Source organism: Pezoporus wallicus, unplaced genomic scaffold (genome assembly GCF_028554395.1).
Source record: "Pezoporus wallicus isolate ANWC-B61680 ecotype Strahan unplaced genomic scaffold, APGP_CSIRO_Pwel_v1 contig_7178, whole genome shotgun sequence".
In the NCBI taxonomy this organism is placed as follows: domain Eukaryota; kingdom Metazoa; phylum Chordata; class Aves; order Psittaciformes; family Psittacidae; genus Pezoporus; species Pezoporus wallicus.
This window is the reverse complement of record NW_026636884.1, coordinates 2583255-2608372: the sequence shown is the minus strand read 5'-3', so window position 1 is coordinate 2608372 and position 25118 is coordinate 2583255. Positions and strand designations below refer to the sequence as shown.

At 35.9% G+C, this 25118-nt stretch overlaps 1 protein-coding gene and 1 long non-coding RNA gene across 4 annotated transcripts in view; one reads left to right on the top strand and one right to left on the bottom strand.

The window, feature by feature from the left end:
• Window positions 1–22555, bottom strand: LOC130595363 (tetratricopeptide repeat protein 29-like). Of its 2 annotated transcripts, XM_057401987.1 has the most exons (5): window positions 22461–22555; window positions 19452–19548; window positions 15913–15996; window positions 1494–1717; window positions 1–107 (listed from the first exon to the last, which is right to left on the bottom strand). In XM_057401987.1, the coding sequence occupies exons 1-5, from the start codon at window positions 22498–22500 to the stop codon at window positions 91–93; spliced, it is 462 nt and encodes a 153-aa protein (XP_057257970.1). In that variant the 5' UTR covers window positions 22501–22555; the 3' UTR covers window positions 1–90. The 2 variants fall into 2 exon arrangements, with proteins under 2 accessions (XP_057257970.1, XP_057257969.1); XM_057401986.1 differs by lacking the exon at window positions 1–107 and having other exon boundaries at window positions 1164–1717.
• Window positions 22556–22808: 253 nt separating this feature from the next.
• Window positions 22809–25118, top strand: part of LOC130595398 (uncharacterized) — a 73435-nt gene continuing 71125 nt past the window's right edge. The window contains exons 1-2 of one of the 2 annotated variants that reach the window (XR_008971310.1): window positions 22809–22898; window positions 23200–23280. This is a non-coding gene — a long non-coding RNA (uncharacterized LOC130595398). The other variant, XR_008971309.1, reaches the window with a different exon arrangement.

Below are 25118 nucleotides of genomic sequence, written 5' to 3'. Positions count from 1 at the left end.
CTCAATCTAAAAATTCAGTAAAGAGGCTTGCCAGCTCTGGAGATATGTTCTCATTTAATCTTTCATTTTAATCAACTTTAACAGGTAAAGCTAGGAGATACTCTTTCCTAGATGCAAGATACAGTCAGTCAGACAATTGGTAGTATTTTGTCTCTGTGAGAGGTGAAAGACTTTCAGAGCCCAGCAACAGCAATTGCTGGATTCAGTGAGGGAAAGGGCCCCTGCCTTTCATAGGGACAGAAACTGCATGGTCCACACTGCCTTGAGACTTTGGCAGCATGTCCGCCAACTCTGTTGTCACACGTCAGTCTGTAACACTGTAGCACTGAAGGAAGGCAAAATTGTCTCCTTAAGCAGCTGCAAGAATCAGGCCCATCAAGGTAAGGCATATGTACTACTTTTTGAACAAACTGCTGGCAGTAGTATGCTCCCATCAGGGCAGTCTGAGTGCAGAACTTTTCTCTTTTACTCCTGCAAGGTACAGGGGTGCCTATTCAGGTTTTAGACATATTTCATGCAAATCTGAAGCTTCCTTCCAGTCATAGGATGGCTAGACATCCTGACTATAATTACAGTGAATTAACACTGAAGAACAACTTTTGGCTTTCATAATAAACATAAAATAAACATTTAAAATTAATGTTTTTTGTTTTTTTTCTTTTTTTTTTAAGTGCTGAAAGGGTTTTTTTTTTTTGCTGTTCCCTTTTTAAATTATTTTGCTGTAGGTATTCATATTTACAACGATCAAAACTTGAAACACGCCAACTATAGTGATATCAGCTCAGTCAATCAAACAGCACTGCAGTTAGAGCTTTATCCACCTCCATCCCTACAACTATTCCAAAGGAGAAAGACAGAATAAGTTATGTTACTATTTATAGTAAAAGGAAATGATAGATATGCCCGCTTAGTAAATAGTAGGCAACAGTGAAAATACAGTAATTTGGACTTATGTCTTCACTAATATCTAGTAATTCACAGGTGGCATTTTACATCTGTGTGCTGTATTTTATTTGACATCTTCACAATCCTTTTTAAGTCAGTCACAAATCCAAGCACAGTTAGCAGACAGGGTATTTAATAAAATCAGATTTATAAAACTATTACTGTGTGAAACAGAATTTCACCTATTAAATTTTTCTAATAAAAAACCCAGCTACTCAAATCAATAGAGAAGGAAAAACAATAAATAATAAAACAATGAGAAATTAATTGAGATCTTAACAAAGCTATAAATACATCAAACATTTCTGATGATATCATAATGCACTCTACATGGTTTTCCTTTTTTCTTTTTTTTCCTTCACAAAACCTCTCCTGATATCTGCAGTTCCTAATAATTTATTCTATAAATACAGCTTAGTTGACTAAGGCTGAAATGTGCTAAGATGCAGTAGCGTTTCAAATTCATACATGAAACAATTTGGAAGCTTCCCCCAGGCATTTGCTGCTGCTGCTCCCACTGCTCTGCTACCCACAATCCCCCCATTTACCTGCTCGCTGGGCTGCCTCAGCCCTGGTCAGGAAGTGGTAAAGCTGATCCAGCTTATCAGGCTGCTCCTCCAGGGACTTCTGCTGCCATATGGCTGACCCAGGCCCTGCAGCCTCCCTCAAGGCATTCCACTTCTCTATCAGAGCGAAGAGCTCGGAGAAGGACTTGTGATAACCCTGTCGCAGCATGTCTATGCAGATGTTCTTCTTGTATGAATTCCTGTTACTGGGAATAAGAAAGATAGATTTTAAGCCTTTAAACCCATACTCTGTTCTCTGCCTTACCAAATAAGTAAAGATAACGAAAACAGCTTTCAAGAAGGGACCTCTGCAGTCCAGCAGCAGGGAAGGGGTATTTTTATCCCTCTCTCAAAAAGCATTCTGCTAAAATATGATTACAAATGTCATACCATAGGGAAGTAAATATGGCAATAATGAATAAATACCTATATATATATATGTTGAAAACATATTAAAAATATACTGGTGTTCTTTAGCTGATACTGATAAAAAAGTCTGACTGATGGGAGACCCCCCCTCCCCATGTTTATATTAGTTCATGAAAACACAATGAACTTTTATTTTGCTTTAAAACAGTGCACAGGGAAAAATGAGGCACATTCTACATGTCAAAACTATGTATATGTTTAATAGTTTTGCTGTAGGACATGATGGGGTGCTTTAAAATGTCAGACAAATGCTATGCCAAAAACATAATCACTAGGTATTATTTTGCTTCTGTTTAGCATATAACTTCAGCTGGGACTGGTTTACTGATGTAAAATTTTGATAATTTCTCCCTAATTTTAACATCAAATGATGCAATGATGAATTTATATCAAAGTTGTCTCATTCATAAACTCTGGTAAGATATGCATATCAAAAAGTTGTGCAATCAAACATTCTCAAGAGGTAACATATCTTTTGGGGTATTATTTATGGAAATAATCAAAATATTTCTTTTATGTGGCATGAAACAATCATTGTGTCCCATCCTGGAGAAAACTATGAGTCCAATGGGACTGCCTGTAACACTAAAGTACAGATGTAAAGGTTTGCAGGAGTAGGAATCTAGCGGGAGGAAACAAACCTTTGTCCCAATAAAATGGCAAGGACCCAGAAGTGTTAGTTCTATATTTTATGTTCCATTAAGTCTCCAAACTGTTTTCAAGACTATCTTTTTCGATTAAAATCCACTAACTTCAGATTCTCAGCAGCTTTCAAATAAATATGAAATTCTGAAATTTGGGATTTATAGTGTATGTAATAAATTCAGATGATCTCATGCTAAACAATAGCCTAATGAGACTAATACTTCTAGCCAAAAAAAGCTACTGCAGTTCTTTAACAATGCTAGTAAGATGGAAGTGATGTAAAAAACTTCTTAACTAGATGTGAATGAAATAAAAAGTAATGTAAGATGTATGAAGTAAATAATTAGCATAAGTTCACATTTAATACTATTAAAATAAAATCTATTGCTTACTCCATAGATGCACGCTAATCCTTCATGGTTTTTTTTTTTGTATTTCAGTTTCAAAACTGAACACAAAAGTACTACAAAAGCCTGATATAATTTAGACTAGACAGTACTGAATTTATCTTTAATACATAAATAGGTGGTTTTTGAGACTGAAAAACATGCATTGTTCATACAGACATGAGAAAAAAAGTAACTATTTTGTACCAGAAAATATTTGCAGCAAGTAAATGTAAATGTTAAGAAAAGTAAATGTTAAGAAAAGTAAATGATAAATATCTTTAAAAATGTACATTTTAATTTGCCAGTATATGCTACATTTGTCAAAGATCAGATGCACAGTATATAGCTTAAAAATACTGTAAAGACATTATGTTAATACCATACAATATATTCTCTAGTCTACATTGAATGCTTTCTGCTTTCTGTTTTAAAATTCTAACTAAAAAAATATTGTAGAATATGGGTAAAAATTCCTATAAACTTCCAAAGGCCTAGAACTGAATCCTACAGTAATACAACTCAGAGCAGTGGAATAACAACTTGCAGAGCAGACACAGGCATATTTATTCCTATAATGTGATCTTTATATGTGTGTATGTGTGCATGCATTAGATCATTAGATGTATTGGAAGTAAACAAGAAAGTACTGCAAGAAGATCTTCACAGTAATTAAACAAAACGTCATTCAGTTAATTTTTAACATTTGCTGCATAGTACTTATATTTGTGTAACAGAAAAAACGTGTCCATGTAACATTATTTCCCATATACTGATCCTGTTTGCTTGGAGTCAAAGCACATTTTCCCCACAAGATAGCATTATTAGCAAACCAATTCAGGAGAACGAAACACACAATAAAATAGGTAAGTTTTAAAAATTAGTGTCAATATTCTTTTAATAAATCCTATCCTAATTAATAAAGTGAAATAATGCTGCAGTAATCATACAGCACAGCTCATGTTTTTTTCCTTAGGCAAAGATAACTGATTTTAGCTCACAAGCAATGAAGCTGCTATCTATTGTATAATCATTCAAATTTTACAGTCATAAAGTTATCTCTCTGTTATTCTTAAAACCAGAAAATACACAAAGCACAAAATAATACTATTGTTTTCTTAAGCTTTTACAATATATCAGCTACAAGTGGCTGATCACACACAAACAAAATAGGGATAGAAATGAATGATATTATGTGGATGAATGGTATTTGACACCTAAGAGAGAATGACACTGCAATGAATTCTGAAATTTATTCAGTTATTGAAGGGGTTACAGATGGAAATTCCAGTGCCCTTTTTTCCCACCAAACAGTGCTTTTGAACAGAAGGAGTAGTGTAGGTGACAGAAGTAAACTTTTCATGATATCTTGAGATAACCTATAAATAAACCCTTAAAATTCTTTTCATACTGTTTTTTTTTATATATCATGCAGCATGTAAAATGTGAGTTTAAATAGAGCATCTCATGTTTAATGTAACCGAATATCACTTTATTTTTAATATCAAGATAAAAAACTGATATCTGATTAAAGGCACATTATTTTACAAAATCCAACTATTAACAGTATGTTTCTACTACATTAATGAAGCAGTTTACGCTAAACCTTTTGAACCTTTCTACCTAATAAATTATTATATATTATTAAGCAGGTAAGTTTGTTTTTCTGCATGGCGCCCAAGCCGATTTTAGGCTTCCTTTGAACAATTATGTTACTTCAAGAAGAAAAATGGAGAAAGACTGGCCTTTCATTTGAAGTGGAGCCGTTCAAGAGGTTTAATGGTCTCTGGGGGCATCTACTGGAAATCCGGAAAACTGCACGCAGGACATGTTAATCCCGGGGCTGTCAGTGCGGCGGGGCACGGCCGCAGAACAAAGGAAGGGGACCGCGCTTGTGAAACGCGGGAGCGCAGCGCCGCCGGCAGCGCGCAGGGACAACGCGGTTTGCTCCCTGCTTCTACAAAGGCTCCGGTTTGCCTTACGCCGTGCCGCTGAAGCACAGTGCCACAACCACACAAAAGCTGCCTGTAAGGAGCTCAACCGGTCGAACTGGAAAGAGCAGGCAGTTCTGTAATGTTGGCTGGGTTTAATGTTAAAACTGAAGCATGAGGTGAATATAAACCTAAAGTCCTCTTTCCCTTTCGAACGATCACATGGGCATGCCAGGAAAAAAAATGTTTCAGATGGATTTTTTTGAAAACAGATTAATTTTTAATGAAATATGAAACATATATGTGCATTTATGGCAAAAACAAAGATACCACTTAATCTGTTTTTAATTTCAAGCAGATTTGTTTCATTATTTTTTTTTTTTTGATCCCTGGAATTCAACAGATGAAAAATATGATACTTAAACATAAACAGTGCTGAGAATCCACTGTTCCTCTGTACAGCTACCTCTGTCATTACTGAAATCCCACAGATGTTGTAGCGTGTTTATTTAATCAGACTGGGTCAAACATGAATGAGGTCCACTTAGTAGCTCTGGTAAGGTATGATGCATTTAACCTATACCAGCTGTTACTGCAATGTGGCATTTCATGCATGAAGTGCTGAAAAAAATCTCTACCCTTCTGCATGTGTGTCATGGGGTGAGAGATCAGAATAATTTTTAGCACCAAACAATCAACCACGAAGAGTTGAAATTGTCATTTTGATGATGCCATGCTATAGGTAAGGATTTCATGTAGTATATCACATGGGTGGAAGAAGCTATTTATTGAATGTGGATCTGCAAGCTTGAAAAGACACTGCTTGCTATAGTTAACACTGTGCTTTAAGTGTACCTCGTATTCCTACAGGCATTATACTTTTCTTAAACTCCATAGCTACTTATATGATTTTCTTATACAGATTTCTTTTTATTTATTATCATTGCTGTTCTAAAATGATCTGGAGTCATGCTAAGGAACCACAGAAATCTGATTCTAATCTGTCTTTACCCATGCAAAAATCATAAATAATAACCTTCAGCGGGGCTAATGAAATTACACTGTTGTTGCAATCTCAAGCACCTTCCTATCTTATAGCATTGTACTTTTACAAGACTGTTAAGCAAAGCTAGGTGATCAGGACAGTACTGTATTACATTCCCTTTAACTTAAATTCCTGAACAGCAAGGCTATTGGCATTCTACCCTTCGCACTGAAAGAAAGAAAAGAAAAAAGAAATTAAGAGACCAAGAGGCAGGTACAGGTGTTGGAAAAATTCAGAACAGTCAGTATAGCATAACAGAGTTATTTAACATTATTTTAATTCCCCATGCCTCCTGTCTGGTGTGGTCAATTACAGACAAGCAAAATAAGTGTAAAAGTCTACTATTTTCAGATGACAGGTTTTTTTTTTTGTGGTGTGTTTTTTGGTTGTTTGGTTGGTTTTGGGTTTTGGTTTTTTTGTTTGTTTGTTTTTTTAGTATCAGGGTTCATATCTTTAAATTTGTAGGATTTAATTACTACTATAGGTTAATGCCGGCTGATTACAGGTGTATTGTAGCACTCCCATTTTGTAAAACACAAAATGGCATGGATTAAACAATGATATATGAAATATTAAAGTATACTTCCAGTGTAAAATAATTACTAATTATTATAATGTTTAAAAACTGTATTCAAACAGGTTTCATCCATTTGGGATTTCCTTCTTCAGTTAGTAAATCAATGACTGACACAAATGCCTTGGAGAAGGCTCACAAAATTATGAAAAATAATCAAGACATTTTTGCTTAGGTTTGTTCAAACAAATACATTTTACTATTTTTCCCCTCACATCTCCTGTCTAGAAATCGACAAGAAAATGAAAATTAAATCAAGCATGCGAATACTTTGCTACTTTGTGCTTAATTTATATGCAAACAAAAAAAAAATTGAAAAATATGTGCATTAAATAAAAAAAAAAAACAAACCCCAAAACCAAACTATACAAAACACTAAAAAGCCAAGCATGCTGTAAGAGCTTGTAACTTCAGGTTTCTCTGCCTAAGAATTGAAAGAGGAATTATTATTTAGTTATAGCTGGACAGTCAAAACCCAACACTGTTAGTGACCCATATCTGAAATACAGTTCAGACTTCCGCAGGGCATTGCTGAAAGCAATTATGCCAATACCTGGTAAATTTGGAAGCTGAAGATTTGACTATTGCATTCAGCAATGTTACGATTCAGGTTACAGAGATATAAACCCATGTACTCACACTGTTGAAATCTAAATTGTCATGTGTCTGGGCTGCAATCCGCCGAAGTTATAGGTACGTAGCTAATTTGAAAATGTATCTCAGTCATCTGAGTATCCGAGTTCAGTGTGAAAATTTATATACATAAGTACTTTGGTGTATCAGTTGGTCAAGTACTCAGCACATTTTCACTACATGCTGCTACTTATACAGAGCTCTTTAACTGAATCAGGGAACAACTGTCAAATCCTAGTTTATAGACATCTGTTTAAATACTTTTATAATACTTTTAAGTACTTTTAATACTTTTAAGTACTTTAAATACTTTTAATTCTGTGATTCTATGAAATATTTACTGGATAGTAATATGTTAAATTGTAGACTATAGTAATCTCATTAAAGAAAGTACAGTAAGTGCCATTAAGTAGTAATAAACATCAGTTATACATCAGAATTTTTCATTATTAAGGCTGAGAATTAACTTACATTGGGATGGGTGCATGGTTTTTAATTCCAAATTACAAAGCTGAAATAGATACTGTCCTAATTAAAAAAACCACAAACACGAAATCAACTAAGCCTCCAAAATTTTATCAAAGGAATCCCCTACACTAAACAATAAATAAGAAATATTGCATGATAATTTGTATGTATCATGAGAGGGAAGAACATGACTTTAAATTGACTTTTGTAACAATTTAGATTTTGGTTTTAAATAAGAAAAGTTTTATGAAGCTATGTATTCAGAACTATTAATAGAAAGATGAAAATACAGTATATCAGAAAACAAGTATATAGGTACTTTATACCATATATTCCATATCACTTTCAGCATCAGTAATGCAGTATTTTTCATCTTCTCTTTCAGACTCTCTGACTGTTGTCAAACCACACTTTAACCTAAATCATGCAATCAAAGGTGGATGCATAACCTGTCAGCAGGATCTCGCAAAGGACACATATATTAAACTCGCTTCCTTTTGTTCAAAGCTACGCTGCCACTTTAATACTACATAAAATGAAAAATTAATCAATTATAAACATCAAAGGATGACACAGAAAAAGTACTTTAAAATGAATGTAAGTACTGTAATAATTAAGAATCCTCATTAACCCAGAAAATGGAAATATAAATTTAGCAATGAACTTTTGGAACATTATGTCCCTAAACAGAAATTAAAAGAAAGCACTAAAAATAAAGATAAAAGCACTAGCCTTATAAAAATATTCTTCACACACACCTGTGAATATTTCAAGCATAATCAGACAAAAACATTACCTTCATTAATCTTCCTGCTTTTCTTTCTAAATTAATTACATTCATTAACAAAGAGTAATTCCAACCATATTTTATTAACTGTTATTTATCAAAATGAAGTATTTCTCAACTTTCCTCTTTTATTTCAGAGCTGACTTAGTGGACTGAGAGCTAGAAGCATCTGAATTTGGAACCCTTTCAATTTGACTTGTATGATATAGGAGAAGTCAAATTTCTCTGCAAGTTTCTTTCACAGGGTACAAAATTTTATCTTTAGAAAAAGATAATCATAACTATTTGCTTTCTGATTCTTCTCAAGCTGACACTATGAATTATCACAGAACCCTATACAGGTCAATACATTTATTATACTACTGCTATGAACAATTCCCACAGTATTTTTGCTTTTGTTTATGATAGCTCATTCAATTCTCTAACAGAACTTATTCAGTAAAGACAAATAGACCACACAGATTTAGAGGGAAAAAGAAAAGAGAGGATTTTACACAATTCAGAAGGATCTACTGCGAGAATTATTAGGAAGTCGTGACTGTACCAAGGCAAATTAGACTGTTTTTATTTCAGACTCTCTTTGTATGTTAGAGATACTTCACTTTTATGAGCATTTTAAAAATAGAAGTCAGCTGTGCATTGCTTGTATATTATCTTCAGTACTAAATATTGTTGAACTATTGAGAAATGAAAGTACTAGAAAACTGTAAGACCAAACTTAGTAAAAACAACAAGATACATAAAAAAAGGAAAACTTCAGCTCACTGTGTTCTTCTTTATTAAAGTATGTCATGTATTTTATCTTTGCAAGAGTTTGATGAGTTTTTGCAAGTAAAATTCTGTTTCCTCTATACTTGCTAATAGTCATGAGAATCTGTAGTTTGCACCTTCCCATTAAAAATGTATTGTATTTTTTGAAATTATTCACCCCGCCTTTTATCCAGATCATGTCTTTGAAAGGAGGAAGTAGATAATAAATGGAATAATTCATGATTTCCCATTAAATATGAAACTTTCTTTTGCAGAGTTTAGAAAATGAAGTTCTACATAATGTACAGAAGTTGATTAGAACTTTTTTTAACCTTTTCAAGAAAAACCTTTCACATTACACAAACGCTCAGAGAAGTTTCTTTAGGAAAGGCAAACCATTCACTTCCCACACAGTTCTGTTCTTTAGATCACTGCCTAATTACACTAAGTAATAAGTTTATCAGGCTCAAAATTCACAGAGACCATTCATTTAACCAAAAAGAATGTATTCTTCTAAGTGCTAAAAATCTCTTTTTGAAAGTTGTTTAATAAACATTGAATCCTGATCATGGCAAGCAAGATTGTTAGGAATAATTCAGACAGAAAAAAATACATATTTAAATAATATTGTAACAGAAATTTAAAATTTATCATCTAGCTCAATATGTGACTTGTGCCATCTCCCTTTCCACAATCAGCAGGGAGTTTGGGATAGAGTGCCTTAATTTAAAAATTCTTTTACTATGAAAAGATACATTTTTTTGGTTGTGATTTACCCTTTTCCATAGTTTTTAGTATTTAAGAGTGCAGAAATATCCTCATAAAATGTGGAGTTGACACAACATTCCACCAGTTCTCAGAGTAATGCAAACAATCATAAGGTGCTCACAGGTCATATCGAAAGACTGACATCAGCAAGAACCATAAAATCATGCTGGGCATGAACATGAAAGAGAAAGAACACTTCACTCCTTTCTCCTTTTGCTGCTATGTTCTTTAACTACCCTGAGCTCTCCTCTCTCCCTCTGCCTTCATAGTGTTATCTACAAAAGAAAAGGCAGCGGTTCAAACCACTAGAACCAAATACTGTGAAATTAGGGACTGCAATACAAGGTAGAAGCAGAATCTGCATTTACACATTATCTGTGTCTAAAAATTGCCTTATGCAAGCTTTCTAGTAACAGCAGGTGCCAGTCTTCCTTCCTTGCCTTAATCCCACACCAACAAGTTATTTTTTCCCTAACTCTTACACTTGGCAGCCCCCCTCCCCTGTCCCTTAAGTGCCACATAACACCACCTCGCCCCATAACACAGAAACGGTCATATCAACTTCACAACCCAGAATTCTTAAGCCTAAATTACGCATGTTCAAATTGGGAAGCCCCAGTAAAGATTTAAGGTTGTGAAAAACCCTCCAACCAGAACAATGTGATATACCGCTGAAGAAGAAACCTCACCCATAACAATATGATAAGCTGTCCAAATCTATTTGTTGAGTAAAAGATTTCATAGGTCACCTATGAAGTCACCTTACTAATTTATTTGGTAGAAGTGACAGCTACTAGAAAGCCTGGATTAATCAAAACCCTAAGAAGATATTTGTGTTCAGCTTCCTTAATAAATTGGTCCATCAATGCAAAAGATAGAATAAGGACAAATGGAAAAGCAAAAAAATCTAAAATTGAGTACCAAATGATTTAAATAACTTACAAAGAGAGGACAAGATAAGAAGAAACCCAGCCTAATAGTAGGGTTTACTAGTCTGGCTGAACCCAGGACACATGGCTACGATGAAAATAAGGAACAGGACACCCTTCAAGCTAGTCCTCCTCTTCTCCACCAGCCCACAAACCCCATTCTTCTCCTGCAGTGGACTCTCTGAATCATTCTGGCCTCTAATCAAGTGAGGAGGTTTTTTCCTGCAGTCTTGGAGGACAGATGAGGTTGAATATTCAAAGCCAAATTGGTAGTAGAAGTAAGGATGTAGGAAAGAAATCTTTTATTTCCACAAATTTATCTTGAGTACTCACAATTACTCACTCGTTTATTTTCCAGCATCTTTTTTCCTTAACTGTATGTAGCTGATACTGACACTGAAAACAGCAGAAACTTGGGGGGGTGGGGGTGGGTGGGGGGGAAGTAATGAATTTACCCCTTTTCATTCTCTCACTGAAGAATGGAAAAATAATCTTCTAGCAGATGGCACAAACAGAAGTTGTAAAATAGATGCCAGGTCACTTTTGTCCTGGACTTGCCAGGTTCTTGTAGAAATGCTACTGCAGGAAGTAGTGAACACAACTCTAAGACTTCTACCTGGTCCTTTTTACAACTTTCAAAATCCAATAGTTCTCCAGTGTAGGACTTAATAGTATATTTACATGTTTACTCTTGAGCTGGTAACCTTAAATTCTCTATGTAAGCTATGGAACAGGTGCTTCAAAAGTATAATCCACCCTGTTCTCAAGCAGTTTTGTAAATCCTAAAAGATTGGGTTTAACTAATCAAAGTACTTATTCTTAATTATTTAAATTGATTATATGTGGTGATTAACCTAGTCCTCTGTATCAGCTAAATTCAGATTAAAATCCCTTTATCTGAAGAGAAGGACAACAATTTATGGAAGCAAAGGGTTGCTACTATATTCAACCATTTGCTCCTAGAGCAAAAACATTATATTCCAGTTGTCGCTATACAATCTGCAAACTAGTTTAATGGCTGATCTTCCCAGTATTAGCTCAGATACCTGGCAATTGCTCTGGGAGATACAGCCCACCTGAGGGTGAAAGCTTTTGCCATTTTGTGTTTCAGGTGATCTTGAGAAGGACTAGCTTTCTGGTGTATTCTAAGCAGAACAAGCTACTCTATCTCAAAAAACATCTGATTGAATGCATATAAAATAATCTCATCTCCTGACTAAAACTGTCATATCAGAGCCTGTCTTTACTGACACAAATTTATCAAGGCAATAACACACTGACCCACCACTCAGAAGACAGAAAATGCAAACACAAATTTTCTGCATACCTAGGTCAAGCCATATGGTCTCTGGAAAATAATTCAGATGTCATCTGATTACCAAGGGGTCTTGACTGAAGATACTAGAACTGCATCATCCAATCACAGAAATACATCTAGGAGCATCATGAATGGGTGTGGGTTTTTTTGTTTTTTTTTTTGCTTTTTTTTGTTAATATTAAACAGAGCTGCTCCTTTCATGAAAAAAAGGTTTCAAAATCTCTTTTTCTAGTCTTTAACTCTGTTTTGATGATATGGTCATATTTGGACAATTTTCATTGATTTGAAGATTAAAGAGCTGTTACTTGGTTTTTCTGGCAACCCAGTTTTGAGGCATTAATGATTTGGTGAGTCAAGGCTAGGAACCGAAAGTATCACGGAAGGCTCACTGGAGGCCGGTGAAGTCAGCCAAACTCCTCATAAGCTTACAAAAGCCTAATGCTGTAGCAGGAAAGCAGTCACATGCTGCATTAATGTAACCTTTACTTTTTTCCATTTCCAGCTGCTTTCACTGCATTCATTTCTTATTTCAAGTTAAAATTTTAGAGAAGGAAACAAAACAAAATCAATGAAAAAACCGAAAGCAATACCCTGTTTTAATAGGATTAGAGTACTATCTTTCTTAAGAACTGGTTTTATTTCTTCTTATATCACCCTGGGACAAAAATTATGACAAAGAAGAGAAATGAAAAAATCTCCAAATTTTTTCACAGAAAAGTGAGGTTATAACATAAGCACACTCAACAAAATTTTTTGCGTCTGCTGAAGTCTGGAACAAAGTACAATACTGTATAATAGAGGGATAACTGCAACCCTTTTTCCCTTCAGCTCTGAAGAAACTAACTTACTTTTAAAGAATATTGTGAAGGACAAAATTTTAGGGGACAGTTTTAATTTAAATATTGTTACTTTTTTTCCATAAATATGCTACTAGCCATACATGCCTTTATTTAGGAGGTAATAAATCTGCCTAACATGTACAACTCCCCCTCCCCCACCAAAAACAAACAAACAAAAAAAAGGGTGCTTAAAATTAAGGAGCGGTGTGGCTACAAGAATTTCTCTTAAAAGAGAAATGACTGACAACCTCCATATTAAACAAAAATACAGATATAAAGATAAAAGTGCAATAATCCACTTTTGGAATGGAAACTATTTAAAGAAATACACAGCATATTATAAGCCATTTCTCTCTTTTTTTTTCAGAAAAACATCTGTTGGCTGCCAAGGCATGGAAAGGATAACATCGATTTCAGTAAGATCATTTACAGATATGGCATTGCCTTAGTTTATAAATTGGTTTAAAATTACAATTGGTCATTTAGTCTTTTTATAAAGATATTATCCTAGTACTAATTTAATTGTGTGGCTTGTTACCATTTGTTTGTTCTCAAATGATTGTATCAAGTTTATGGAAGAGCAGTAGTAAATGATACACTATAGAAGTTTTGTAACTGCTGAGCTACTATCAAAAGCTAAAATTCTGAGAATAATTAAATACAAAGAATGTGAACATAGTCTTTTAAAAGATGTACTCAAAAAAACTCCATAGAAATAAACTAGAATACATGTACCAGTTTAATCTTGCAAGAGGCTTTGATAACTTTGAAAAACAGCATATTACTAACCAGTAAGGAAACACCCCACTTTGTGTAGGTATTGCAGAACAGATGATAAAATTCTCATTTCATTGTGGATTTCCTTGCTGGTTTCTTTTTCCACAATCTCCAGACTAAGAGTTTGGATTTAAAGAGAAAAATCATATAGGAAGGGGTTTGGGGTGTGGGTTTTTCTTGTTGTTGTTGGCTTGGTTTTTGTTGTTTGTTTTTTTTTTTTTAAATAGCAGTAAAAGGCTGACATGATCAAATCAGATCTGTAAAATTAACTTTGAAGCCCCAAGGCCTTACTGAAACAGCAGTGACTTCCTGTGTAATCACAGAGAACGCTTCTGTCCCTACCACAGTGTGTGTACTGTGGAAATCCACTGGGGCTAAAAAGACTGAAACAGGTCACTGGGTAGGCAGGTTGCTCTGCAACAATTGCTGTAGAGTAGTGACTACAGCAGCACTGCATAGCTGGCATGGAACTAGGGTGACAATAAATGAATGTACTTATTTCTATGCTTGCTCCCTGGGGTCTGATACATCTACCCTCACAGAGCAACTACACTACCCCTAATTCAGGGGACAGGACCTCTTGTCAACACAGCATTTGCTCAGGAAGGATCTGTTCCTTATTTTGGTCCAGCTCATGCAGAACGTGACTGAGTCACAGACCAATTTTAGTTTCCCTCTCTTTAAGCAGAGAGTATTTAAACCAGCTATGACACCTAGCACAATTAGTACGACAGCATGATCAAAGTTAACTGTCCCACATCAACCACATGTACTCACAGAGAAGTAACATGGGACTTTCCTAACTCACTTTCCTGTCACTGTCAGGCTGCTCTCTCCCACAGACCATGACCATGATGATAGTCTCTCATACAGAAATGAAGGAATAAATTGAACTTTGCAAACCCTGGAATGGCATATTGAGAAGGTCCTGACCAATCCTACCACTGAATTTTGGTTCAGTGAATCTTTAGTCCTTCATTTTTGAACCTAGGCAAAACCCAAATAAAAGAAGTGGGGTATGAGTTTGTTTTAAATAGATTGCTTTCCTAGAGCATCAGACCAGACACATTACAGTCTTCGTACTGACAGTCTTACACTTACTAGCTTTATCATGTTACCATTGTAAAAATAAAGGCAAATTGGACATGTGTTACAGGAAAGAGAAAGGCGTCTGCTGGCTGAGTCTTGTCTGTATGGTTTTAGGACACTGCTAAAGTCATTACCCCTCAACTCAAATTTGGTAATTTTCTAGATTTTAATCTGAAAGTTTTTAGGGAAGGTTTGCCAGTCCGCTTTTGAGCTAGGAAGGAGAAAAGAAGCACGCTATGCAAGCAACTACTGGTCGAATTCCTGTCTGGTAAAATGTTTTTATGCTGCAAGGGTGATCTTGCAATATTAATTGTTATGGTGCCTAGAGGCCTTGTATATGCATCTTTTTATTATTTAAATATTGAAATAAATAAATCATCTCACTTAAGCAACCAGCAATTCAGATTTCTTAGAATTTTTTCATTAATTTTGATGGTGCTGAACCCCAGATCTGTTAAAAGACTCCAGAAGAATAAGTCAGTTGTAGTCTCTTGTAACTTCTAAATGTAAATACCTCAGCTCTAAGAAATCAAAAGTTATCTAGATTTCTTTCTTTCACTGTTTTTTTAAATAACTAATGGTGTATTAAATGCTTCACTACAGAAGTCAGCACTTGGGCTTGGCTAAATAGTAATTCGAAATTACAAGAATGTGTATGTCGGTATACAAAGCTTCCACCCCAGAGGAGATACCTCACAGAGGCTCAGGGAAAAAAAAGCAAGGGGGAAAAAAAAAAGAGAAACACAATTTCAAACATAATTACTGACACAATCTTAACAACAATGCTACAAATGTGATATAATACTTTGTTAAATATACAAATTGGTAAAACTGAGGAGTTAAATGCTTTGATATATTTAAGATCAGGAGAAATGAACCATCATTATTTAATATCAACTTCAATTTTAAACGCCAAGTTCCACTAAAAAGGGTAGGGCCTGGGGAGCTTTAAATTTAAATGATTATGATGAGTAGAAACAAAGGAAACAATAAACTTAGGTATGTTAAAATGGCTCAAAAAAAGCCAACTTACGCAGCAGCTTCTTGTTTTGACAGTCCTTTGATATTCTTTGCCAAATAATCATCTATGCCGTCTTTGTCTTTGATCAAATGAATCCTAAATTTAAGTGAAAAAAATTAAAAGAAACACTGTGAGGTGCTAACGTAGACTTCTGCAGCATGTATAATATATTAGCATTGCCAAGTAGAGCTGAATACTGAAATACTGAGAAAGTAATATATCAGACATTCTATAAACACATACAAATATCTTGTTAATTTTTTGGTCTGTAGGTATTTCAAATCTTGATTTCTAGAAGAAAACAGAGTTGGTATTAGCTTTCTAGGACCCAGTTACCTCATCTTTCTGTCTAAACTACAAGAAATTGTGTATTAGCTAAATCAGTAATAATTGATTAAGCCATCCATATTTAAACTGTTTTCTAAAGAACCATTACATTTTTGCATTGCCAGTATGGGCCAAAATGGTGCAATCTATTTTGTATTTAATCTTTTTGAAATTAAAAAAAAAAAAACAAAACCTCTGCAAAAAATGTCCCAAACCCAACTCAAAATATTTTCCTCAGTGCAACGCAGACCTTTAACACTGTTCTCAGCTTTCCACACTTCAATCAGCATATTTCAAAAGGCGGTCCACTAACAGGGTAATACAAAAGGCATCAAAATAAACAGCAAATTTCAGGATGCATGGATTGAATTTTAAAATTAGAACTGTACATCATTTCACCTTTCACTTGAGCCATCATCTCTTTGCATCCGCACTCTGATACACAAGAGATGCCTAGAATTTTAAAGGATGATACATACTTACTGACCATAAAGTGTGCTTGAATAGATTCTGATATCCTGACTTTGGAGGATATTATATTTATAAAAGTAATGTGAATTTATTTTTATACTTCTTTAAAAGAGCATGAAGATTGTCTGGTTAATCACTCAAAGACAAAAGAAATTCAACATCAGTGTTCCACATAAATCTACTACTTTCCTCTTTCTCTCTCTGTATTACACTGCTGTCTTTCATTACAGTGATGAGACTAGATTATTTTCATAATGTTAGCTAATATAAGCGTCATTCTCCTTATTTCTCTGAGAATACCAAAGACACTTCATGAAGTTAATTTAAATGAAAACAAAACAGCTAAGCAATGTAGAGATATTTTGACATGTCTGTATTTAAAACAATGTAATAGTAAAAACTTCTGGCACAAACAGTACATTTAAATTTGTTCCAGAATTTATTACTACTGCTGCACCAAACAGAGGCTTAGGCTTTCAAGCTGCACATAACACAAGCCATATGAGCTGCTGCTGACCATGAAAAATGTACACCTTACGGATATTGCCATAAAAATTCAGTTATAATCAATACCAATATTTAATCCATATCAAAATTTTCACACCAAAACAGTCACAATTCAAGAAGATACATTAGGCTAATGAAGATGAGGTAATTACTGCATATTTTAATCTGATGTAAAACATATTTCAAGATCCAGTAGGTTTACATGAGGTAATACAAAAATTGAAAAATAATAACTCTGGATAATTAAATATGAAGTGTTCAGTAGGCAACACAATAAACACTTGGTGACCTTCGTACTTTAAGACTGCAAAAATGAGCTTTGTGCACTTAGAGAACACACTTAGAGAACACACTTAGAGAACACATGGGTGGGGTGTCCAAACACTCAAACTGAAACAGTCAACTACAACAAACAAATTCCTAGGCATCACTATCAGCTTGCTGCAATTTAATCTACACTGCAGTTAAAAATCATCTCTAACTGGAACAAAGGAAAACTTGATGCCTTTTCTTTATGTTCTCAAGCGTATTTTAAGAAAAAGCAATCAGGAGGAAAGCCCCTAGAATCAGATACAATTTAAAATGTCACCTGCCTTATAGTCAAGGTATAAATTTCTGAGCTCTGTTTGCTAACACCCTCTAATTTAAAAGAGAACTACAGCCAAGGGGTTGGGGAAACCAAAAGCAAGAAATTGCAAAACAATTACTGTTTACATAAGTTCTGCAATAACCTTTTTTAAAGTTAGTAAAACCAAGAAATTATCTCATTCTGGCTGTTATTATCAAATATGTTAATGTAGCAATAACACAGAAAAAGCAGGCAGATGATACATGGGAAAAAATATGTGGTAGAAAATTTTGTCAACTCGAATAATCATTATTTAAAATGGTTTGTAATATGCAATGAGAATTAAAACCAATAAATTTAATTAATGTGAAGAACTGGACTGTGACTTGAACTGGAGGTTGATTCTTAATAAAGAAATGAGATGAGGATGGCACTGGCTAAAGAGGCATTGTTTCTTTCCCCCCCAGAAGTAGTCACTTGCTATTTCCAAACTGGTTTAGCCTTATTTCTTCAGTGTTTCCAGGATGACTCACAGTATTTCATAAATGGTTTATAAAAAAGTCTGCTTCACCTGTAAATTGGCTTCTATTTAATTTTAAATAACTCATTTATTAAAGACAAATATATTTAACCCAATGGACACCTACTCTAGAGTTAACATTTTACACCATGCTTTCCTATCAATATTTATGTTACCAGTTTACACAACAAAAAGATAACTACTGAGTTTTTTTCCTGGAAATAAACTTCATGATTAATACACCTGGCTTTTCACACAAAGAACAGAACAAAGTTCCATAAAGGACCAAACTGATTCTCACAAATCTTTCTATCCTCACTGCCTATTCTGTTAACTTGAACTCCAGTTTTCTCAAAATTTCCTATCAAAGAATACAGCAGTATGAGCCCCACCCGAGAGACTGGGCCCAAGGCTTTGACATTACTAGATCCTCACTGCTTTTAGATATGGACATGCAGCTGCTGAACTCTGAAATGTTGCAGACTTTTCAGCCAAAGGCTAAGGTGATTGAGGGGGCATGGGGAATGAGGAGAAAAAAGAAATTAGTCACAATTATTTCTGAAATGGAGGCAGTTCCAGGAAGAGGACCATACTAGGGCAGAGTAGTAGCTGAGACCAACATGCACTAAGGGAGACAAAAATGTATGGATATAAGTAACTAAAATGAGAAATGAGTGCAACGGAACAGGGAGCCTTGTAGGCATTTGCAAGGAGATGGCTTGGCACTGTTGTTGACTCAGTTATTAAGTACAGGATAATGTTTTTCAAGCTAGTTTTATTCATCATATTTTGAGAGATGCAAAACTATCTTGTGCCTGAATAAAAAAAAAAAACAACAAGAAACCCCAACAAAACTAAAATCTTGTCTTTTCATCCGAATAAGTACATTTTCAATAACCTACATTCATAACAATGCTAAACAGAACTAACCTCCTGCAGCTGTTGAAGGGGTTTTGAGAAATTAGGATATCTACCTTACACAGAACACTTTTCCTATTTAGGTTTTTCCCCTCTTTTAATTATGAAAATTTCCTAAAAGAGAAATTCTTTGCCTCTGATATTTGCAGTTTTAAATATTGCAAAAACCCAAACAGAATTTGTCACCTTAGCTGACTGAAGCTGTTCACCATAAATTCTGAAAGAAAAAGAGGTACATACCTTGCAGAGTCTAATGAGGGGCCAAGAGTCTGCTTTATGAACCTGGGATGCTCCCCTGGGCTTTGCAGGATTGCTTGAGGCAACACATTCACTTTAACTAAAACAAACAAACAAAACACGTTACTTGAAACAATATCTTCACAATGATAAAGTTTCTTATTCTTTTTTTGTGCTACTCCTCAGTCAACTTCCTTTTTTTCCCAGTGCATTACATGTGCAACTGGACTCAGGTTCCACACAAATCTTTTCAGGCCTCAGCGTTACTTCAGTAGGACATAAAGTGAATGAATGGTCATGATTTTTCTTTCAATGGGTTTCTCTTTTTCCCCGGAGTGCTTTTGGTTTGCACAGGAACAACTAATTCAGGAATCTTACTTGCACATGATTCCCTGTTCTTCCTCAAGCTGTCTACATCCAAGTATTAGTAATATTTCAAGTTAATACATAAGGTGGAGAAATGATTGAACGTACAGTGTGCAATGTGACAACAGGCACTGTATTAACATTCAAAATAATACATAATCATAATAGTAACAATCCTTTGAATAAAAAATGTAAGCGATGCTATTCTTACAATGCAGGGTTTTACTTAAAACAAAAGCTGAAAGCCCCACAGTTATGTAGAATCATCTAGCGTGTCGTTTTGAAGTACATAAATGTTAATAAGACTTTTTTGTCATATAGAGCTACTGTGTTTTTTCCCCAAGTATGCAGTCTACACTTCCTACCATTAAAGTTTCAGCTGCCAGTTCCTTCATTTTGCATGTCTGTGATCTGAGGACATTAGCAGCAGGAGCACCCTTACTTTTAAATTTGGTTTAATGTAGGTATTGCATGCCCTGCTGGTAGGCCTCAAGGCAGAAACTTTTAATGGGAATGGGAAAACAGAATATAGTAGGAGGGGGGAAGAATTTAACCATTTGCTACATTTAGTGAAAGGAAATTTATTTTACAGGGAATAAATGTTAGATATGAGCCAACTTGATTCTGAATGATCAGCATCAGACTAGCAGATATTTTACATATTAACCTTTCTGGGATCAAAAGGCATTCCAGTGATGCAATATTTTGCTGTGGTTTTAGTGAAATAATTTTTTAATTGCATTACTTAGAATGGAATAATGTAGACAATTAGAGACTGAAAAGATGATAGGATATGATATTTCCCCTAAGTCATTCTTTTAGGGCTTAGTACTAATGCTAACATCTGTTACAGAAAGAAAAAGTATTATTTATAAATAAACTAACATACAATTAAAGGCAGCATTTTACAGAAGTGTGTCATGGAAAAACAAATTCAATATAATAAAAGCATATGGGTAATTCATCACTATAAAAGATTATACTTCTTACAGAGAATGATGGGTTTCTATTCACAAGCAATATAGAAAGGAAAATCTCTTTTTAGGAAGATGCTGTTCAGTGAGAAATAGTAATTAAACTTCGGAACAACAATATTGAAGCCCAGAGAAGATGAAAAGCATTCTACAATCCTTAGTTTTGAGGTATTAGGTGAGAAAAAGCAGGTAGACAACATATTAATGGCAACTGTTGTATTTGACAAGGCAGGATAGTTGACCATTTGCAGCTGTGGTGCAGTAAAGGAGGGGATAAACTGCTGAAAGGAGACCCTGGAAAGCCCTGGTGGAGGCACTGCAACCATGAAAAGCTATCAATTGGTAGCTGTGTTTTGTGGCATGCCACAGGTCACAGGCTCCATGTTGCACCCACACGGGACGTGGTTGGAGCATACAGTAGGTCCTCACTGGCCCACACACTCCCAGTTCCTACCCCACAGACATCAAGCATACTATAAGGCAGTCTGGCACACACAGGTCTCACACTAACATGAAGCACAGATGCAGACGTTTCCTGAGTCCAATACTGCCTCACAAGGATTAAAACTATTGCCCTGACTCCTATTTCAAACTCATAGCTTGGGATCAAAAAAAAAAAATAATTTCTGCTTCATACTAATGCCAATTTAATTTTTGTTTTAGAAGTGGGAAGTTGCTTTCACAGTGAAATGCTGGTTTTCCCTCATTTCCAAGGTAACTCTAATCTTTACAAGTAAATTACAATCATGGAGAGACATGAAGGTATCAGCAACACATCCTTCTGAAATGTGTCCTATTACACTCACATACATTTTGTTGCTGACCATTTAAAGACTGCTAATCCCTTTCCATCTTACTCCTTTTATGTGTGGCCCAAGCCACATCTCATTTACTTAATCAAGCACCACAGACTTCAGCAAAAGACAAGGCAGTGCAGTTTGTTCCTAAAGAAGAGCTATATTTCATCACATGATGGAGTGAATCTCCCCAGAGGCTGGAATTACTCCAGCATGCATTGAGGCTAAAGGTAAAATGCCAGTTAATCACAATGGTCTTTCCTGGCACATTTTAGGAAACATGTTTGCTGCCACCTAACTCTTCCCATGCATTTTCTGCATAAATGCAACTGGAAGCTGAGCATTTCTGAGGGGCAGCAGCCTAGGAAGTAGGCATGGCTACATCCAGCTCCCTTTGCAAACCTATTTGCTGCTACCCAGCACCTCATAAAACAAAAGGATGTCAGAGTGTAACAGGACTGACTTACAGCCATGCTTCTTTATTACACTGAAAGTACTGATATGATTGATTAAAACAAATAATATTTTTATTTTATTTTATTTTTAGATCTGTAGCTTTCATGATAGATGGAATTTGGTCCAAGTAGCCAGGATGAGGCCACAGCCCAGACCAGCGCTTGGTTTTGGGGCAGTCGACCCATGTTCTGAACCTCCTCTGGCTTTGTGGCTATCCAGCCCTGGCTGTGGGTGACAGAAGACAGCCTCCTCTTGCCGCTTCCTGTCCTTCACCAGCCACCAACAGGTACACTTTTTTTGTTCCCCTCACCTGTTAACCATCCTCTTACCCTACATACCCTCAGTCCTTGACACTGGTACGGTCTCAGCCGCTTTAAAGAAATAAGAAAGAATTAACCGAACTTTGCAGAGGAACTAACCTCTACCCATGGTGCTGCTGCTGCAGGATGAGCTCTTCATTGCCGAGCCCTCCAAACCCTTCGCTTAATGGCTTCGTTACTCTCCCGCCGCCGCCTAGGACGAGACGGCGTGTGCGCCCTGGGAGGAGCGGGGGGCACAGGGAGCCCCCAGTGGCCCCAAACGGCCGCGGCCCCTTTCTCCCGAGCCGACTTCGGCCCCGGTACCACCACCCGTAGCCGGGACGCTTGCTGCCTCGCCATGGCAACGGGGGTGGGCGGTGCTGAGGGCCGGCCTCCCGCCTCGCTGTCTTCCCCGAACCCGCCTCTGCCAGGCCCTGTCACCGCCTCGGTCCGCCCCCATGTGAGACACCTCTGCGCTTGGTGTCTGTGGGGCGGCTGGACGCCGAGGCGTGGGGAGCAAGCCTGGTGACTCGCTTCTGGGTGAGGCCTGCGGGCCAGGTGGGCCGCAAAGTCCGACTTAGACCGTGGAAAACGCGGAAGCTGTGAGAAATCAGCACCACTCGAGGTGCTCCACATTAACAGGTCCTCCAGCTAACAAGTGGTTGTGTGGTTTCTTGGAGCTCAAATGAAATCTAAATGAGCTTATCTGAATGGGAGCATGTCTCAAAGTTAAGTGAATTTCTGAAGCTGACAAGCAAAGAACCAGTGACAATATCATAATGATACTTAAAGGAAGGTTTGTGGGCAGTCTCTTAGTTTATAGATGAACACCTGCTGTAAGCAGGCTTTTTTCCTTCAGGACCTCTGATCTTCCCGACATCCTTCCGGACTTTTGTGCAACAGAAAAAAGCAAGTAGAAAAGTCTAGACCTAATTGCTAAGTAAGTGACATAACATGAAAGCTTTTGGTTAATGGAAAAATTCTGTTGCTTTCTGTTGATGAGATCCTGCTGTTTAATTTATTGTAGAAAGAAACTGCTCTTCCAGGGGACAGATCAGCTAAGGAATCTGGGAGATTATAAGAAATGGAAATAGTGAGAAGGAACCAATGAACTTTTTGTAAATGCAGATGAAAATTGTAAGAGAAACATAATAGGATGCTGAAGAATACAAAGAGGTGAGGTTTTTCAGTAGCCTATTTTTTGGTGTTGGAAACCTGCAGAAGAGATCATTTTTTTTTAGCACAGGTTTGACCTATTTCTTATTGCTAAAACTGCTTGGAAAACCACAATGTCAAAATCAATTGTTATAATGTATTTTGGAAGGATCAAGTGGACAGAAAGCACTTCAAAAATGGCATTACCTCTCTCTGAGTTGATGGCAGTCGGAAGCAAATGATCTTGAATGTTTATGGGTCAATGTTCTAACAGATAAGTCAGAAACTGACAGGGTACTTAGCTGATATCAAATCACACTAGAGAACATCATGACCTATGTCTTACCCACCTACAATATATAGGGAAAACACTGTTGTACTGTGGTGAATTTCAATCTGAGTGACATATGCTGGAGGTCTCATGCTGCCTGTGTTAAAATGTACCTGGCATTTCAAAATACTTTAAATGTCAATTTCCTAACTCAAAAAGTGTTGCATCCAACACAGGGGAATTCTATATTAGACCTCGTCAGATGAAAAGGAATTGATCACCGAACTAAAAATTAGCCATACCTCAGATATAACTCATAATGATTTGATCACATTTGTTATGTGCAAACAGAATTAAGTCCAAACCAATATATATACTTAATGATATGCAAGGGCTAATTTTATAAAGGCGAATACCATTATAAGGTAAAGCTGTTGGGAGAAAGAATGTGATCTGAAATAGGAGAATGATAATTGGAAACCGTTTAAGGATGTTAGCTCAGATACCCACAAAGACATAATCCCACAACTAGGCAATACATTTGCTGAAAAGCCAGGGTAGTTTACAAGGAAAACATGTATGAAACAGAAGAAGGAAATGTGGTACCATACATTTACACTGTAAGTAGGAACTGTAGAAAATTGCTGTGGGTAGTAAAAGGTCATAAGGGAAATATATATATGGTCAACAAAGTTAAAATGTGGAAAACAGAATTTTAAGTATAGATGATAGAAAATGATCTGAATAGTGAGAAGACCCTATTAAAGAATGATGATGTCAGCTTTAACCATAATTAGTGACAAACTTTGTATGTTAAAACATATTTACACACACACACATGCTACTTCTGCACATTTGGGAAGATGACAGCTGAAGTAGTTACGTCATATGGCATCAATGAGTTGTTTTTTATTCAAATGATAATGTAGGAGGACAGTTCAACCTCAGTTACTAAACCAAAACTGGCATTAGAGAGTTTTTGAATGAACATGTCAAGAAGTTGTATACACTAATGATGTTCATATTCAGAATTTCCTGGAACACTAAGACATTTACATAAAGAGGGTACAGCTGGTAGTTTTCCAATACTTTAAAAGAATAAAAGGGTTAATAGTAATTTATCAATGTCACACTCTTCACAAGCAAAATATGGAACAGCCAATATAAAAGTCAGTTAACAAAAAATTTTAAAGATGACAGATAATTCTGATTAACTTGTGGTTCTGCTATACACACACACACACACACACACACACACGTGTATATAGTCAGAAAAATAGAGCCTGGCAAAAAGACTGTTTTCTTAATGAGGCTGCAGGTTTCATTTGCTGATGTAATTTAATGAGATTTCA